Here is a 17,931-nt window from a genome sequence, read left to right on the forward strand (position 1 = left end):
CAAATGGGGGGGAGGGAAAATGTACGCGAGGTGACTCGGGGTGTACCATTTACGCACCGCACGCGTAAGTGTGACCACTGGGAAACTCCGCCAAACACCGCCATACGCACGTTTGCGACATTTCCACGTTGTAGAATTTCGTTTGTTGCGTGGTTGCGGTGTGTATTGCCCGTCGTGAATGCCATTACACGGCGGGGGGGTCAACGTGCACCGCGTGCATAATTTTTTTTTCCTAAAAATATTTTGGAGCGGCATTTGGAGTGGCATTTGGAGAGCCTTTAAAAATGTGTTTCCCTTCTGTTTGCTAGCACGTAACAACCGTCGTCCCCAAATTGTCTTCTTCATTTTACAAACGCAACGGTGTCTACATCGCCGCCGAATCGGCAATGATTGTCTAAACGTGTGCGAACGTCCTGGGTGGCATTAAATCAAGGGGGATTTTCCCCATTCGCGCAAGTGAAGCGGTCCACGTGTGCTTCATTCCGCTGGCAGCTGTTTGGACAGTTGTCGTGTGTGCGATTGTGTGTTCATGCATGTGTGTACCCCTTTCACGTTTCTTTTTCGCCAACCATTTGGACATCTCAAAATGGCTAACAATTTGCGGAAAAATCGCCTGAACAGTTAGGTAAAAGTTGGATTTTTTTTTTTTTTCCACTTTTTGGCTAGCTGAAAAAAAAAAAATCATCATTATTGGGCGAAGCGAATGTTCGCAATTTTGGACACACGTCTGCGTGTGTGTGTGTTGTCCTTTTCGAAGTGTGGACGCGCCGACCCTCTGGGGGAAAACAAACGAATGAGAGGAAGAAGGGGGAAATAAATAGAATAGAACAAAAGAAGGGAAGTGTGAACTGTGGATTGCCTATTTTGTGTGCGAGTTGAAGAATACGCCATAATGCTGAAAAGTGTATAATAACTTGGGAGAGAAAAAAAAAAGACAGTCACTTCTGCGCATGGAAAAAGTGATAGCCTCAGACCATCGTTACATGTAGGTAACTTTTATTCTTCCTACTTTGGCACATTTTGCAGTGCCTGTGCATCGTTTCGCCGGTTTGCAAACATGTAGCCCCTTCCTTTACCCATAAAAAAGCGCACGGTGGTGATATAGCACAAATGGGAGTGTTAGCTAAATGTCGATTCACGCCAATTTAATTGTCTTAAAAAATGGCCATTCGTTATGATCCCTTGTTTGGGGGAGAAAATGGCAAACCGACGGACAGATGGAAGTCCATAAATTGAAAGGAACACTCTCCTTGTGCTGTGTTCGCGCCTTGATTTGAAGCACTTGATTGGGCAGGTGCTCCACAGGGGTTATTCCTTTCTCCCCAATTTTGAGAGTAATTTTCCGGGGAAGGAAAGCGACAGGAGGGAGTGCCCATTGGCACATAAAATAGATGTGTAATCGATCATGCTCACCGCACAGTTGCCAATCATCAGCAGATTGCTTTCCTTTCCACAGACCGCTTTCGTGAAAATATCCCCCAAGAAGGGGAATATGTAAAGGGAACATACATGTGTGGGGACTCCTTCATACAGCCATCTACATTTACGCACCTGCATACTTGCCATTTTGGTGTGTCCATTTGTATGGCAGGAGCGGTGCGCATGTTCGCCTTTACGTGCGATCGCGTTTCCCATATGCCTCTACGTGTGTGTACTGGCAGGCGGAAGGGGGTAGCTTTTTGTTATTATTTTAACTATCCATGTGTGTAACGTGGCGAGTTGAAGCTGACGCGTTTCCGTAAGCGCCGCGTGGCTGCTCACAAAGGGGCGATAAAATGTGACAAAAAAAAAAAAAAGAAAGCCAAAGGGGAGACCAGTGAAGGGCAGTTCCCACGCCGCTGTTTCGTTTTCTCTGATATTTGGTGAACTCAATGTGGATGGAAAAAAACAAAAAAAGGGGAAAAAAAAAAAAAGGAAAACAAAAAAAGGGACTTCACTTAGCGACGAAAAAAAAGAAAAAGCCAAAGGTAGAAATCCAAACAGATCGCACTGTTAGCCACAAGCGAGGCATGCAAATATGTTCCCACACCGCACATGCAGTTGGAAGTAAAAAGGTGGAAACTGATTCACGATGCGCCGGCATAATCCTCCCTCGTCGTTGGAAGGAAAATAACGCAGCAAACGAGAAAGACGAAAAAAAGTAGCGCGCCGTAAATGTTCTCACATTCTTTTCATTCTGATGGGAAAAAAATTAGAAATTTTTTTTTCTCTTTTTTTATTGTCCCTTCTTATGGTCGGGCATGACACATACACCGTTGTGGTGAAATTCTTTTCAGCTTGTTTTTCCCTTATTTGAGGCACATAGCGGAGCCCGCGCAAGGGAAATGGTCCAGCGCCCCTGAGGAAGCGCGTCCGCAAGTGCTGCAGATTGGGCAAGCGGGTGTGTGCAGTGGGGGGTTACATAGTTACCAAAATAACTTCTCACATAATAGCCTTTCACTTAGGGAACTACTCACCTACCCCGTTATGCCAACGCGCACTGATGCGTTCCTACACTGATGCGTTTCTACACTAACACACTTCTACACTGACGCTCGCACAGCTTAGGTATAGTGCCCCTTCCGAATTCGCCGCTCTGGGCAGAGTAGCACCTGCGATTTTCCCCTGCGAAAATAGCGAAGAGGACAAAGGCGCCCCCTCACAGGGTGCCCACAAGAGTACGCACCACCGAGGAGGAGAAGCGCATCGTAAGGATAACCCCCCCTGGATTGACGCAAAATGGTCGAAAATGGATGCAGCCTGTTAATAAAAAACTTAAGCTTCCACACAAGTCCAGAGAAAATTAGAAAAATCTTTCAGAGCTTTGGAAGAATACGAGACGTGTATCTCCCCCTAGACCACTACACAAGGAGACCGAGGGGCTTCGGATTTGTGGAGTACTATGAGCCCCAGTATGCAAAAGAAGCCCTAACCATTTTAAACCACTCGAAGATAGATGGCAAGGAAATTAAAATTATTATTGCGCAGAACAGGAGGAAGTCCCCAGAGACGATGAAGATGTATCAGCACGGGGCGCGTGAGGGGAGGTACAGAAGGCACCCCTATCGGAGCCACAGTGGGGGGAAGCGAACGCACAGAAGTAGAGGCAGATCAGCCGAAAGGGGGAGACGCAAATGTGATAGAAGTTATGATAGAAGTGATGAGCGAAGTGATGGCCGAAGCGATGGTCGAAGTTATTGCCGAAGTGATGGCCGAAGTGATGGCCGAAGTGATGGCCGAAGTGATGACCGAAGCGATGACCGAAGTAAGAGCCGTGTAACGCGTAAAGTGAGCAAAAAGGAAAAAAAACTGAAAAGGGAAAAAATGGCTAGCAAATATCGGCCTCGTAAAATCTACACGGAGAGCGTTTCCACCTACAGCGCGTCTTCTTCGTACCGTTCGTCTTGCAGCAGGGGGGGTAGTCGCGGGAGTAGTCGCGGGAGCAGCCTGAGCCGAAGTAGACACAGAGGCAGGGGAAGAAGTCGAGACAGAAGAAGAAGCCGAGATAGACGCCGAAGCCGAGCCACCAGCTGCAGCGACGAACGCGACGAACGCGACGAACGCGGCGAACGCGGCAAAGGGAGAAGGAAAAGGAAAAACCCAAAAGGGGGACAAAGAAAAGGCCAAAGGGAGCCAACCGGCAAAGGCATGAAGAGGGAGAGCAGGGAGAGCAGCGAGACCCTCAGCGGAGGCGCCAGTCTCGGAAGCAGTGAAGGGGCAAGCAGGGAAAGCGGCCCCGTAAAGGACCCCCCAAAAGGCATCGAAAGAGGAAGCGGGAAGGACCGCCCAAAAGACCCTGAGAAGCTACACCCCAAAGACGCTGAGAGGCTACCCCCCAAAGACACCCACGGAAGAATCTGCAAAACCCTTTCCCCCAGCAGAGAGAGCCAGGAAGGAGACAAAGACTCGCAGAACTGCGCGCCGAAGGGACGAAGCCGCTCCACTGAAGAGGAGAACCAACCTGGGGAACAGCCCCACCACGACGGAGGGGCACTCAAACGTGGCGAAAGAGTGGAGACAATCAAAAGGGAGCAAAAAAAAAAGTCAACTGAAAGTTCCAGTGATGATACAACCCTCCCCAGTGAGTTAAACGGAAAAAGCTACCCAAGTGAAGAGCCACCAAATGGACCGAATAATCAACCGCACTTGCTAGACCGCTTGAAAGAAAAAAAAAAAAAAAAAAAAGGAACAAAAAAAAAAGCTAACTCTGTAAGTATTAGTAGCTCCGATGAGGTGAACTGTGAGGGGGTGACTCAAGAGGAAGGAAGCGGCGAAACGAACGCAGAAGGGGAGTCGCCACCTGCAAAGAAGGCACACCGAAAGGGAAGCAATAACGACGGTAGTAGTAATAAAGAGAGTGGCTCTTCGCAAAAGGAAGGGGAGGAAAGCTCCTCCCCCAGAGCGACCAAAAAAAAACGCATATGTCTGTCGACCCTCGCAAGCGACAGCAACAGCACAAAGGAGGGCCATCTCCGAAGAGGTGAAACGGAAAATGGGCACGAAGTGGGCGCGCAGAACAGGCCAAGAAGTACCAGCAGTGGCAGTAGTAGCGGTGCCTTCGAGGAGCAGAGTAAGCACCACCTAAAGGAGGACTTACGATCGTGCTACCTCAGCCGACTGGGGAATGCACACGGGGGGGGCGACTTCGACTCTGGGGAGCACTCCATTGGCGGTAGGGCCAACTCCCCCAGCAGGGATAACAGGGATAGCAGCTCTAACCGCAGTAGCAGCAGTGGCAGCGCCTATAGAGGAGGCAGAAAGAAACGCAAGCAAAGGTACCTGCACGAAGGGAAGAAAAGAAAAAGAATTAATGAGAGCCACTCAACTGATGAGTCCTCCACGGGGGAGAGGAAAATCGTTCGGAGTAAATCGAAGGAGGGGAAAGGAGAAAAAACGGACAATGGGCGCAAAAGGATGCCGCAGGATGGACGAAGAAACAGAGGGAGAATAACCTTAAGCAGAAGTGCCAGTGGAGGTGGGTCCACTGCTGGGGATGCAACACGGGAAGGGAGCGGAGGTAGTGAAGGTGAATCACTTGGACGGGCAAAAACCACGGAGGGGAAGCATAACACCCGCTGCGGTAGTAGCGATAGCGGTGGGCGTGGTGGTTGCCTTGTTGGGGGGGAGAAGAAGAGGGGCAACACGCGCGGTGATGGTGGGGCGGCGCGAAGAAGTAGAAACGTGTGTGGTGGTGCGGGAGAGCGGCCAGATGGGAAAAGGGGCGGCGCAAAGAGGAAAAGGAGCAGCGATAGCGGCAGTGACGGCGGAAGTGACAGTGGAAGCGATGGCGAAAGTAACAGCGAACGTGATGGCCGCGGCGCACGACGGCTAAAACGGGCGCGCGTGTCCGAAGACGCAGAGGAGACCCCCCGCGAGAAGCGCAACCGCCAGGGGAAGAAGACCCGAAGGGGTAGCAGCTCGATTGATAAAAGGAAAGAGGCGAAAAAGAAGTCCAAAGAGAGGAAGTCCAAAGGGGAGAAGTCCAAAAGGGAGAAGTCCAAAGGGGAGAAGTCCAAAAGGGAGAAGTCCAAAGGGGAGAAGTCCAAAAGGGAGAAGTCCAAAAAGGAAAAGTCTAAGAAGACGAAGAAGACGAAGCCCACAAAAGTGAAGCCCAAAAAGGTGAAGCCCACGAAAATGAAGTCTCCAAAAAAAACGCATGACGGCACTCCGTACAGCCACCGCCACAGCAGCAGGAGCAGGTCCTCTGTGGGATCGTCCGTCGAGAGTAGTCGTTCCCACAGCGAGTCGTCTTCGATGGACAAAAGTATGAAGCATTTTTCTGCCAAAGGTTCCAAGGGGAAGGCACACAAACGGGACGCGCGAAGGCGGAGGGAAAGGGGGATAGGCAGAGATACGTCTGATGATAGCTCCTCCGTTAGCAGTGGGGACTCTCCACTGGTTCGAAGCAAGCGTTAAGTGATCGCTCATAAGAAGGCGCAAAGGGGAGAAAAAAAAAAAAAAAAAAAAAAAAAAAAAAAAAAAAAAATACGTGCATAAGTGCAGACACACCTATGCACAGTTGTAGGTGGAGATGTGTCCTCCCCCATCGCCACACAGGAGGGACCGTCCGAATTACCACCTCGGAGGAGAAATGAATCGATCAAGGGGTGAAAAAGAAAAACAAAATGGCAGCTTTGAAGAATAAACAACAGGATGGGAAAAAAAGAAGAATCCCCGTTTGGCCAAGCTTCACAATTTTGTATGACCATCCAGCGCAACGTGGCCGAGGAGAACTCCCCTCCTGCTGTTGCACTGTTATGTCTGCCCACGCTTAAAGGAAAGAGCGTGGCCGACCAGCGGGCACCAACCTGGGGAAGCCACTTCAGCGAAGGGCTGGTGAAAGACTGACGAACGAAACGCTTGCAAATAATTCGATAGCATCCCATGTTTGCACTTTTCGCACGCTGGCCCCATCCTTGTAGAGGCTTTACCGAGGCTGCAGTTCAGTGCCACACGTTGGAGCCATGTTGTTAATTCCCATTCGCGCTAGCCGTAGGCACCCCCATGTACGCGCTTTTTTCTTTCACGAGGGATTTCATTCTTTTCCCTCCACTTAGTTGTCCTTTTCTTTTACGTGTTTACAAAGCAGAGTGGGGAGATAAGCGAAGGTATCACACGTGGGGGTATTAGCCACACTCCCATCCTGCTCTTTTTTTTTTTTTTTTTAAATTTTCCCCCTCACTGTAATCACATTTGTGCGTGTATGCCTACAAGTCGGCTCTCCCCATCAGAGCATGCCAACCGTTTGATGGTACTACCACGGGGAGTGAACAAAGTGGATCACCCAACGGAGTGGTCCCCCCACTCGGCAAAAACGAACCGACTTAGTACTCCACTGTGACCACATCATTTTCTCGCTGCACATGTGTGGAAGTAAAAAAAAAAAAAAAAAAAAAAACTGTGATGACATCCGATGGGTACACACCTACAGGGGGAAAGCCCTCGTGTGGGGGGGGTGCCACGTGAAAGTTACTCCCCCGTCATACGTTATCCTTCACTATTAAGGTGAAAATAAAAAAAAGAAAAATTAAAACTGAAACGAGTTGGTATTAACTAAACGAGGGAATGACAACAGCGTTGGAAGTCATTCAAAATTAACTTTAACAAAAAAAAAAAAAAAAAAAAAAAAAATATCCACATGAAATGCGCTCTCCGGCCCATCTACACATACGCGTAAGAATAAACACGTTTGGGAAAACCGCTGAGAGGTCACACCAACAGCTGTGGTTGTTTTCACTTGGGGGGATTCTCCGTCTCCTTGTCTTCCCGAATGTACAGTATGTTGTTACACCTGAAGGGGGGGGGAAGGAAAAAAAAAAAAAAAAAAAAATGGGAAACATGGTGCGCCCACGTTTTAGCTGTTCATACGATTCTGCGTGCTTCGAACGGGGGCCCGTCCCGTTGCCTAACTGGTAGTGCTGGAAAAAGGAAAAAAAGGCACTTGGACGACCCCCAAGGGGTAGTAGGCCAATGGGGCTGACAGGTGAGAGGCAGATGGGCAGGTGGGCATATGGCGGCCTACCTCAGGAATATCTCCCCCAGGGTGCCCTTGTACTCGCCGTGAATCCATTCCTCCGCGTTGGCCAGCCGTATGTTCATGTAGGCGTCGAACGATTTGAGGTTCCCTGCGGTGGGCAGAACAAGGGGGTCACGTTTCGAGGGCCACCATGTTGGTGAGCATGCTGGTGGGTGTGCTAGTGGGTGTGCTAGTGGGAGTGCTTGTGGGAGTGCTTGTGGGCATGCCAGTTGGCACACTGGTGGGCGCACTGGCAACCATGCCCCTGTAGAGGCCTCCACCCGATGGGCCAGCTCACCTTTGTACTCCATGCCCCATTTCAGCTTTATGATCACTCGGTTTCCAGCCAGGCTATTCAGGAAGGGCTTAGGGTTGAGAGGAGCTATACCCTAAAAGGGGGAGGGGGGGTGAAAAGGAGGGAAGCAAAGAAAAATGTGGGTCCACGCATTAAAGCTATTTATCTTTCTATCCTTCTATCCTCCTCATTTGTTTTTTTTTTTTTAAATGTATGCATGAGGTGACCCACCAAAAGCATTTGCCTCCCCACCTAGGAGGGTCATTTTTTTTAATTTTCTCCTTTTTTAACTGCTCTTACCACTGACATGTCTCCCTTTCTAAACAATCTTTGGGATGAAGCAAAAGCTGGAGGGGGGCAGAACGTACAAAGCTGCGAGTGGTAGAAGGTACGGTACGTCGCGCGATTAAAGCGGGGGAAAAGAAATGTTCAGAGGGGGGAATAGCGACGAAGATACCACTCGAAATTGATTCGCCTCCTATTATTTTGGCTTTATCTGAAGGAAGTGGGTGGGGAGATTTGTTCGTTCCCTTTGCGAAGCGATTGAGCAGTTGGGGGGCGTAGCTGCTCGGGTCAACCGCGTTTTTGTAGCTTTCAAAGAGTTTTTGCTTTGGGGGGACCTTTTCGCCTTTTTCGCATTTTTGCGTTGTTTGAATTTTTTTTTTTTTTTTTTTTTTTTTTTCCGCTGCTTATTTGGCGCCCCTTGCCGCGGCGCGGTGCCCTGGTCGGCCGCCACGTCCGAAAGGGTGAAGCGCCGCACAGGGAACACTTTTTTAACTGCCGCACAGGAAACACCTTTTTAACCGTCGAATGGAGCAAAAGCTTAAATTAAACGTTGAAGGAGTCGAAAGTTTAAAAATTAAAAAAAGGCTAACATGCAAGTATGTAAATATGTATGTATGTTCGTATGTATGTACGTACGTATGTATGTAGTAGTGGAAGCGCTTGCGCATTAACGTTGGGTTTTTCCTTTCCACGGGGGTGTTCTTTTTTTTTTTTTTTTTGCGTTCATCTGTTGTGTTCTTCCTTTTTGCTCACGTTTCCTCACATGTGTCGAATGGGCGCGCGGTCTTAAATCATCAGGGGGGTGCGACGCGCCCGAAGGGAACTTTTCTCTCTTTTCCCCTCGTCTGTTGAGCCAACCGCCGGGCGGTAGAAGATGGGTGTTCAAAGGTAAAAGGGGGCACGCCAAATGGGGAGCATACACGGGGACACCTCCCCATTTATCGCATGCAGGAGGAAGAAAGAAGACTCTCGCGCATGCGGAGTAGGGGCAGTAAATACATAATAGCGACACGACCCGATCGGCGCTCCGCCCCTATGCAACTGTACAGCTGGGACCCACAAAGAGTGGGACTACCAAAAAGGGTTTTTATTCCCCCCCCCTGGATGTCGCGTGAAAAAAAAATGAATCCTGCCCACCCCCAGCTTGTCATCAAAAATAGGCATATTTTGTATCCCCTTTGTGGGGGAGGAGGGACAAATAGAAGTTAATGAATAGGCAAACGCATAAATGAATAGGAGGGGGTGGGAAGAGGGGGACAAATAAATCGCGAATTGGAGGATAGGGGCGCGACGGAGTGGGGGGTCGATCGATCGATCACTTCTAATGGGAGATGTTCATTCTGACGGGAGATGCTCATTCTGACGGGGGAGTGGGAAACGCACGGCCGCTAAACACATTCCAGCCGAACGCATCGCACCAAAAAATAGGACGTGGGGAATGCCAAGCTGTAAATCTTCACACGGGAGTTGCGTCTACAGAGATGCCCGCCATTGACCAGGCAGCTGCGAGGTGGGAGAGCTGATGTGGGCGAGCTGAGCTGACTGCCTCTCTCCACCGCGGCATAATAGGTTTTACGGATCCGTCGCTTCGCTGGATAACCTCTTCTGTTCGCTTCTTCAAATCAGCTCCTCTGCTAACTTCCCCCACCTGTTAAGCTCACCTAAAGTCGTAGCAGCCGCTGTCCGTGTAGCCCATGACCTTCTCCAAATAGAGGCAGAGCCATTTCTGCATATTCAAGCAGGGCGCCTTCACCTTGCCTATCTCCTCATTAGATTTCACCACCGCGTCGAAGTCCTGCTTCTTCACAATCATCTTATACGCAGCGACGTACTCTCCCGTTCGATCTCTTCCCCTTCTGCAGTGGACTATGAAGATGGTGTTCTTCATGGTTTGGAATTTTTCGTTCAGTTCGTTGATTCTGCTTAGGAGTTGGTCGGTGTCCCAGTTGAGGCTCTTCAGCTCGTTCTCCAGGGTCTGCGGGGGGGGGAGGCGGCACATGGGGGTAGGCGATATGTGGTGCAAGGAGGCACATGGGGGGTACCCTACGTGGAAGCATGATGGTTCGGGGGAGGCCAAACCCACTTCCCATAGGGCATATTCCCATTAGGCAAACTTCCCATTAGGCACATTCCCACCCCGATCAACAATACTTGTGGTGAGACCACCTTCTTACCTTCGAATCCACCTCGTAGGGATCCTCCTGGTGACCCAAAAGAACCTGGTTGACGATGTTGGCGTCTCTTGCGTAGCACCTTTGCGAGGTGTAGCAGCATCCCTCCTGCGGAACGATCGAAGGGGTTCACAAATGAGTGGTGAGTGGCAGGAAAAAATTTCCTCATTTTTTTACATGCAGTAGGGGTATTGTAGTAGATCCTTTATAGGATAACTCCCCCATGTTGTGTAGCCAAAGGAGGGGAGGGATAGAAGGCGTCACTTTTGGCCCTACCTTCGAGTCATTCCTCAAAAAGGAAATGATGTGGAGGGGCATGTCATCGCTGTACTTGAGCTTTGCATCCTCCATCACCGTCTTGATGTGCTTGCGCAGCAGCTCCTCCGAGAATACGCCTGCGGGGGGGAAGCGGAGGGGGGAGCGAAGCACATGCACACGTGAATACGCGAATACGCGAGCGCTTCTTTTGTGAGAGCGCTTCTTTTGCGAGAGCGCTAATGAGAAAGAGGGCGGGGGGAGAGGACCCCCTCTCCTACCGTTGAATAGGGGGGCGCTGCTCCTCAGGAGGACGTTGTTGTTCTCGGGGTGCACGTCGACGATGCGAAGTCGGTGGGCTGCAGGGGGGGCAAATGAGCGGCAAATGAGAGGCAAATGAGTGACGTTACGGGGAAGAAGCCTTAAACGCGAAAGCCACTCCGGATGAGCGCCAAATGGCAGGCGGGAGGCCTCAAAAACTTACGCTTAAATTCGGGGTATTTGTACATAAGGCATTTTTCGTTCAGGTCGTTGCAGTCCAGTTCGAAATCGACCTCTGCGGGGGGGAGGGAAGGGGGAACGGTGGGTCAGTTGGTGGTCAATCAGTGGGGCGGTCTGCTGGTCAGTCGGCCAATGGCCAGCCTGGGTGGCCATCCACCCGTGCGCACTTACGCTTCTCGTTCAGCTCGTAGTACGAAATGAAGATACCAAAGACGACCAGGATCACCAGCAAAATGTAGATGAAGCTTTTGTACTTTTTGAACCCACTTGCGAAGCCTCTGCCTGGGGTGGGGAAAGAAGAGGAAAATGGGGAGAGCAAAATGGGGGGAAGAGGCTAAAATGGACTGATGCTCATGTTACAGGTACACGCTATGAGATCCTCGAGAGGTGCTCCCCAAGCGGGATAGATAAGACCCCCTCACTAAAGGAGGGTCACCCCTTTTTCTCATTCAAACGTAGTTGCATCTACAAGCACAGCTGGATTGTTTGTCTTCGCTTTATATGCGCCCTTCCTTGGCGTTTTCTTTATTTTTTTATTTTTTATTTTTTTTTTAATCCTTACTGCTAGCAGGGTCTGGGTTTTCTCCGTCCTGCAGTTGGTTCCACATGGTCGGTCGCGCTAGTTCACAAAAAAATTATCGCAAAAAATGCCGCAAAAGTGCCGCAAAAATGTCGCAAAAACTAAAGGGAAGATAAAGCCTAAAATATAGGGTGCGCCTTCTCCTCGCGCAAGCCGGGAGGTAACTTCCGTGCGTGTGTTCTGCGTCCTATCCGCAACTTAAAAAATTTTTTTATTTTTTTTTATTTTATTTTTTTTTTTCCTCTTTTTGCCAAACCGCGCTTTCTACCGCTCGTGGTCTCGAAGGGTGGTTCGCCACAGGCATCTCCAGCTCGCGGGGGAGGTCAATTTTTACGTTTCCGATTTTTTGTTTTTTATTAGTTAGCTCTGCCTTTGCAGAAATTTAATTCGTAAGTGACTCTACGTGCTGGGGGAAGGGTGCCTTTTTTTCTTTTTTTTTCCTCTTTTTTTTTCTTCTTTTTTTTCCTCTTTTTTCTTCTTTCACGTCTTCGCTGTGCTCCTTTTTCTTTTTCTTTTTCTTTTTCTTAAATTCTATGTTCTGCGCTCTCTACGCTCGATTCGCGCGTCATACGTTCAAACTAACACTGCGCATGCGAGTAGGGCAAGCATAGGAAAGCCACAAAACGGCCAAGCGAGAAATATGAAATGTGAAGCAGTGACAGGTGGAAAGTGTCAACTGGAACGTGTCAACTGGAACGTGCCAACCGGAAAGTGCCAACTGGAAAGTGCCAACTGGGGGAGAAATGTCAAGTACGCAGTAGCAAGTGCGAAGAAAAGTGACAAGCAAGCAAAAATAAAAAGGGCCACTGAAAAAGAACCGCAAGAAATGCCAAGTCGAGTGGAAGAGTCAGTCGTCTATTAAAAAAAAAAAAAACGCAAAAAAAACGCAGAAAAAATGCAAAAAAAAGAAAAAAAAGAAAAAAAACGAAAAGAAGAGAAGCGAAACGAAACGAAACGAATCCGAAAAAAAAACCCGCGGAAGGGCTCTCTCTACACTTAAAAAAAAAAAAAAAAAAAAAATTCATTGGCCCTATATATATATATACGTATGTATAGGTATACTTCCCCGTTGTTAACCGAAATTAAAAAGAAACCGAGAAAAATAAAACGACAACTATTTTATATACAGGATGGGAGAAAAATGGCGTGGGAAAAAGCATAAAAAAAAATAAAAATAAATGAACATCCACATTTCTGCTTCGCATTGCCTTCCGTTGCATATACGTTTCACTGCTCCTGTTGTTTATCTACCGCCATTTTAGCAGTCCCTTTAATTTTTACCTCATTTTTATCCTCCCCCCCCGCGTTGTACATCGCCGCTCCGTCGAACGTTTTATGCGAAGATGTTAAGCAGCGATGTACAACGCGGGGATCGAAAAAGGATGAAGGATAAAGGAAAAAGGAAAAAGGAAATTAATATGCCCGCATCGCTGTCCTTACGAAGCGGATAGAGGAAAAAAAAAAAAAAAAATAATTATGCCAATGAATTGGCTAACCTGAGGAACGCTGCTAAAGGGAAGTGAAAAAAAAAAAAATCTCTCTGTGGCCGAGGTCTACCAAGGGGATGCACTGAATAATTGCATCTTGTATGATCGAATAAAAAAAAAAAGAAAAAAAAAAGAATAATAATAGTATATAACCCTTGCGCTTTCCATGTGGACCACTCCTTCGAACAGTTGACCCCCTTGCGCGCAGCAAAGTGGCGACGGATTGGGCCACCCAGTCCGGTTGCACTGCCAGAACGGGTGTGCGCTGGAAGGCATATATGATCGAGAAGGCCACATGCTTCGAACACTGCATGGTGGGAAAGGCGCGTTCTCTTCAAACCGCTTGCGCATTTCCTCCGCCGCTTCGCCATCAAGCAGCCTACCCCCTGGGGGGGGCTCCAACGAAACGGCCTTTTGATCGTTTTGCAAAAATTCCCCCGGAGAGTTTCTGCCTCCCCAAAAGTGTGTAACCCCTGCCCGGGTGAAGCCTGTGTGGGGATGACAAGTGGGCATTTATCATTTCACTATAGTGAACGCGCCGCGGCATGCGGTTCTTTCGGCTGCGCCTCCCCCGTTTCGCCCACTTCTCCCTTCATTAAAAGATACCTCATGGTGGGATTGGCCAAGTGCAACACGCGAACCTGTCAAACGCGTTAAACCTTCCCAATCACATGCTTTACTCCGCGTGGGGGGTTATCTCCCGAGATGCTCCCTTTCCGGAGTTGGCACCACCCCTTCACGCACAGGTAAGGAAAACGACCTGACCGTGCAGGCAAAATTGATCAGGGGAGCGATCGCCCATTTGTGTGCCCGTTCGTTATATCCGTTTCGCGCATTTCAGTTTGACGTTTTTTTTTTTCTTTTTTTTTGCATAGCAAAGCTGTCGAATGAATAGTTAAAAAAAGGGGGGGGACGCACAGAGGCGTTTTTATGAACGCGCGTTTACGCCCATTTATGTGTTAGCATATTCCCATGTGGGTGGCAAAATGGGGGGTAGGGCGGCTACTTGTTGGAGGTCGAACCGAAGCCGCCCTCTCCCCTAGACGTCTCATCCAACTCGTCGACCAACTCAAAGGAGAGGGGCTCCCCCGTAAAGGAAACAAGCTGCACTAATTTGTCATTTTTTTTAATAAGATATTCTTCTTCACTTGTATTGTCCAAGGCAGCGATTAGTTCCCCTCGGTAACCTGCATCTATTAGGCCTATAGAATTGGCTAACCGGAGGGGAGTCTTCGAAATGCTGCTCCGAGGAAATAAAAGGTAACTCGTGTTGACGATCTCTGGGTTCTTTTGATGGGGGGCACAGCTCTCCTTCGCGTTGACCCCTCCCATACCGACGGGTGCATCTTTTCCATTTGCATTTGCATTCGCATTTGCATTCGCTTCACTCTTGTGGTAGTAGCTGCTCTTGTACTGGAGGGCTATGGCCTTGATCCCCAACTTTACAAAGGTGGTAGACTTGGGCTTGAGAATTTCATCCTTTATTATGAACAGATCCAGGCCACTGTCTCCCTCGTGGTGCGTCTTGTGGTGCTTGTACATCTCCCGCACTTCGTCGGTTAGGCACACGATTTGGAGGTGCATTTTGCGCAGGTGTTGTTGGCGGTGGTGATGTTAGCGGTGGTGATGTTAGCGGTGGTGATGTTAGCGGTGATGATGTTAGCGGTGATGCCAACGGGGTAGGTTCTGCCGCTGCCCGATGCGGTTGTGTGCAGTCGGAGGGGAGGCTAACCAAAGTGCCAACGATGATGCGACGGGGGGGGTACTGCTTATCCTGTGTTGGAGAGTTTGAAGCGGCACAAATGGAGGAAGCACAATGTTTTTCTTTTTTTTTTTTTTTTTTTTCTTTTTTCCCATCAGTCTTCCTTTCCAGCAAGTGTACTTCACCCGTTGGTCAGTTATTTTTGGAAAAGCCAAAAGTTTTTCCTTTTTGAAGATGCAATTTGTACACACGAGTTTTTTTTTTTTTTTTTTTTTTTTCCTTCTCCCTCTTTCTCTCTCTTGGCTATGTGTCACCTTGGGAGGGACTGGAATTTATTCGAGGCGAATTTTATTTTGCCACGGGTTGGCGGGATTGCCATTCGATGCGGCTCCTCTGTGCAGGCCGTTCAGCAGAAGATGTGCACATGTGCTAATGTGCACGTAATGTATATGCACTTATATACATATGTGTATTTTTTTTTTTTTCCTCCGTTTGTTTTGCATCAGTGGGGGGAGGCGCCATTCCACTCCTTCTCGATGTGTGTTCGGTTAGGAGGCGCCAGTGCTGCTTCGATTCAACGGGGTGGGCTTGAAGGAAGCCCCAGCACAGGCGTAGCCCAATACCACTAACATGCTGCTTCTCTATCTAGCTGCCACGCACTGGTAGGTATGGTAGGGAGAGAGGACTACCATTCGCTTGGCCTATCGAACGTGACTCGAAAGGATGTCAAACTGCTTGAGCGCATGTGGGAGGAGTAACCCATGCCACAAGGAGAAAAGGATGGGTAGCTGCTCTCTCCAACCCGTAACTCCTCTGTTCATGTGTTTGGATATGTAGACGGTACAAAAAGGAAGAGAGCCATCGGAGGGAACTGAGTGGCAGAAAGGGGCACTCCGTTTTGCCTCCACTTGCGAAGAGGCCTTCCCCAATTGACCCATTCGTAAAGGCGCTTCATTTTCACGTGGAGGAGGGGCACCCATATGGAGGTACATGCGCTTAATAACATGTCGGAGGAACTTCACTTCTTCCATTTTATTTCTGCTGGGGGGCGAACCGATCAACACACAGGAGGGAGATTCCCCCGTGTTTGTAGGTACACAGACCCTCTCCCCAGTTTTGAACGACCATCGAAATTTACTTCACACAGATGTGGGTAGCGATTGGACGATGATGTGGCGTAGCCAAATAGAAATAAAAAAAAAAATAAAAAAAAATTACCTATCACTTTGCATGCACACGTGGGTATGCCAAGGTAGGCTTATCGATGCCAGACAGAGCATTCTTGGAACGTTCCACTTGGCGTGGGTTCCTCTCGTGGTGGCACCACTTTGTTATAAAACACCTGCTTTCGAGAGGAAGCATAATTCTGTATGGTCACACGCCAGGTACGATACGCGTTCTGGTGGCCTTTCCGATGACTCTCAAAATGGACTTCCTCATACGAACGGAATGAGGTTAACTCGTTTGGCCAGCACGGGATGGGGAAGCACCGGTTGAGATGCGGCCCGATACGCTTGATGTCAGCGTGAAAAGTGCCAATTGGCAAAACATTTCGTGCCTCTCACTTCGGGCAAGTCCACAAGAAAAGCGCGGTTGTAATTGTTCGCATGTGCAGGAATAAACACATGCACAGGTGTGTGCGTTTTTGCGTTTTCATTTTTGTATTTTCGTTTTTCTGTTATCACCTTTGTGTTATCACTTTTGTGTTATCGTTTTTGTGTGCTTCCTCCTCCGCGCGCGTTCCTCCCCTTCACATCACGCAAAAGAGGAAAAAAAAAATGGCGAGCTGCGCGCACACCACGGAGAGTGGCAGCCAAGCAACTACAAGCCGCCACCAAGTGGACACGAAATAAACAGATAATTACACGAAACAGGACAAAACAGAAATGGAGTCACACACGTGACACTTCCAAATGGAAGCGAATGGGGTGAAGGGAAGCATGCTTATCCCGCCATGCACATGCACACTCCTACATTCGCTAGCGAAAAAAAAAAAAAAAAAAAAAAAAAAAATCCCAATTCGCATTAACCGTTCAGGCAACTTTTTGGCTAGCTTCCCCGAACAACATATTGGCTGCAATTTTATTTTTTTATTTTTTTTTTATTTTTTCCACCTCCAAATGAGTAAAAAATTTAACTGATTAAAAAAGCAGACACGTTAAAGTGAAACATGTTAACTTGACACGTTCAACTGAAACAAGTTAAAAGACAAATGAGAAGAAACATCCCTCCGCGCCTCGCCACTTACTTGACCGCTTCACCAATTAACTCCTCTTAAACTAGCTCATACGTACGCACGTAAATTTACAACTTCGCGAAGTATTAACCCACCCGAGAAAAAAAAAACCCTCGCAAGATCCCGCTTCTCCAAAATGAGGTCTTGCTACTCTCACAAAGGGGTTAGCCCGGGAAAGCACCCCCTCCGATGCGTGGCCAGCGACAAAATAGGTAACGAAGCTGCGTCTTTTACGTCCGCACAGGGGAAGTATGAGATGCATCTTGCTCACATGGAACAACTGTGCACATATGCTATGCGGCCCCTTCCCCCATCCACCTTTTTTTTTTTCTCCCCACAGGAAAGGAAGACATCCAGTCGGCCAATAACGGACTCTACACGGACTGCACCCTTTGCGGTATAAACCACAAGGATCCGCACAAGCAGGCGCTCTATCCCCTGAGGGAAGACCAGCACAGAGTCAACAACGTAGGTTAGACGGTATGGGGAGGCGCTACAGCATGTGGGGGAAGACATCATCGAGACACCTTCCAGATTTGTCTACATCGTCTTCCTCTTGAAAATACCGCCTGGTTGTGCCTCCACATCGGTCGCGATGGACGTGCGTGTGGGGGGGGGCGGCAAACTTGGCATGTCTTCTTCCCAGCTGGAGGGAGCCGCCTCATTTGGGTCCCCTATTATGCTGCGAGGGCGAATCGATTAATCGTTCCAAGCTGTTCCAAACTTCGCCATTTTGACGCCTCCCCTCGTGGGAGAGCGGTACTTCCCAATTTTTTCCCGCGCGTGTGTGCTTCGTCCCCATGCGATTTGTGTGAGAGTAGACGTGCATGTCGCTTCAACTTTGCTTCTTCGTGTGTTTATATATGCGTCCAGCGGGCTGCAAGTTGTGCTGCGTTGTGTTGTACTGTGCTGTACTGCACTGTG

The 17,931-nt window shown here is 48.8% G+C and overlaps 5 protein-coding genes across 5 annotated transcripts, besides 11 other annotated features; 2 read left to right on the plus strand and 3 right to left on the minus strand.

Annotated features, from left to right (window-relative positions):
- Nucleotides 1-2,718: 2,718 nt before the first annotated feature.
- On the plus strand, nt 2,719-5,976 carry PVX_091955 (hypothetical protein, conserved; the record flags this gene model as incomplete). Its single annotated transcript, XM_001615333.1, is given in 4 exon segments — nt 2,719-3,016; nt 3,033-3,244; nt 3,280-5,877; nt 5,911-5,976. The coding sequence occupies 4 exon segments, from the start codon at nt 2,719-2,721 to the stop codon at nt 5,974-5,976; spliced, it is 3,174 nt and encodes a 1,057-aa protein (XP_001615383.1).
- Nucleotides 5,101-5,133: a microsatellite.
- Nucleotides 5,404-5,427: a microsatellite.
- Nucleotides 5,977-6,983: 1,007 nt separating the features above from the next.
- Nucleotides 6,984-7,013: a microsatellite.
- Nucleotides 7,014-7,212: 199 nt separating this feature from the next.
- PVX_091960 (U6 snRNA-associated Sm-like protein LSm6, putative) lies at nt 7,213-8,099 on the minus strand (the record flags this gene model as incomplete). The annotated part of the gene is made up of 4 exons (XM_001615334.1): nt 7,213-7,270; nt 7,502-7,604; nt 7,794-7,884; nt 8,091-8,099. 4 exons carry the CDS (start codon nt 8,097-8,099, stop codon nt 7,213-7,215), a joined length of 261 nt encoding a protein of 86 aa, XP_001615384.1.
- Nucleotides 8,100-9,349: 1,250 nt separating this feature from the next.
- PVX_091965 (hypothetical protein, conserved) lies at nt 9,350-11,610 on the minus strand (the record flags this gene model as incomplete). The annotated part of the gene is made up of 7 exons (XM_001615335.1): nt 9,350-10,050; nt 10,250-10,354; nt 10,523-10,641; nt 10,783-10,860; nt 10,986-11,057; nt 11,174-11,284; nt 11,565-11,610. The coding sequence occupies 7 exons, from the start codon at nt 11,608-11,610 to the stop codon at nt 9,733-9,735; spliced, it is 849 nt and encodes a 282-aa protein (XP_001615385.1). The 3' UTR covers nt 9,350-9,732.
- Nucleotides 9,838-9,867: a microsatellite.
- Nucleotides 9,936-9,960: a microsatellite.
- Nucleotides 10,183-10,207: a microsatellite.
- Nucleotides 10,833-10,856: a microsatellite.
- A 63-nt stretch (nt 11,611-11,673) lies between the features above and the next one.
- Nucleotides 11,674-11,693: a microsatellite.
- A 779-nt stretch (nt 11,694-12,472) lies between these two features.
- Nucleotides 12,473-12,501: a microsatellite.
- Nucleotides 12,502-12,613: 112 nt separating this feature from the next.
- Nucleotides 12,614-12,639: a microsatellite.
- Nucleotides 12,640-14,071: 1,432 nt separating this feature from the next.
- On the minus strand, nt 14,072-15,022 carry PVX_091970 (deoxyuridine 5'-triphosphate nucleotidohydrolase, putative; the record flags this gene model as incomplete). Its single annotated transcript, XM_001615336.1, has 1 exon — nt 14,072-15,022. The coding sequence occupies exon 1, from the start codon at nt 14,651-14,653 to the stop codon at nt 14,072-14,074; it is 582 nt and encodes a 193-aa protein (XP_001615386.1). The 5' UTR covers nt 14,654-15,022.
- A 1,861-nt stretch (nt 15,023-16,883) lies between these two features.
- Nucleotides 16,884-17,930, plus strand: PVX_091975 (hypothetical protein, conserved). Its single transcript, XM_001615337.1, has 2 exons — nt 16,884-17,219; nt 17,348-17,930. Exons 1-2 carry the CDS (start codon nt 17,144-17,146, stop codon nt 17,482-17,484), a joined length of 213 nt encoding a protein of 70 aa, XP_001615387.1. The 5' UTR covers nt 16,884-17,143; the 3' UTR covers nt 17,485-17,930.
- Nucleotides 17,664-17,693: a microsatellite.
- Nucleotide 17,931: the final 1 nt, after the last annotated feature.

The sequence above is a fragment of the Plasmodium vivax genome, chromosome 9 (assembly GCF_000002415.2).
Source record: "Plasmodium vivax chromosome 9, whole genome shotgun sequence".
NCBI classification, from domain to species: domain Eukaryota; phylum Apicomplexa; class Aconoidasida; order Haemosporida; family Plasmodiidae; genus Plasmodium; species Plasmodium vivax.

Bases quoted from the DNA above. Each gene is read 5' to 3' on its own strand.
- PVX_091975 (XM_001615337.1), top strand. From the start codon at position 17,144: ATGAGGTCTTGCTACTCTCACAAAGGGGTTAGCCCGGGAAAGCACCCC. The intron at 17,220-17,347 runs GTAACGAAGCTG...TTCTCCCCACAG, and splicing joins CGTGGCCAGCGACAAAATAG to GAAAGGAAGACATCCAGTCG.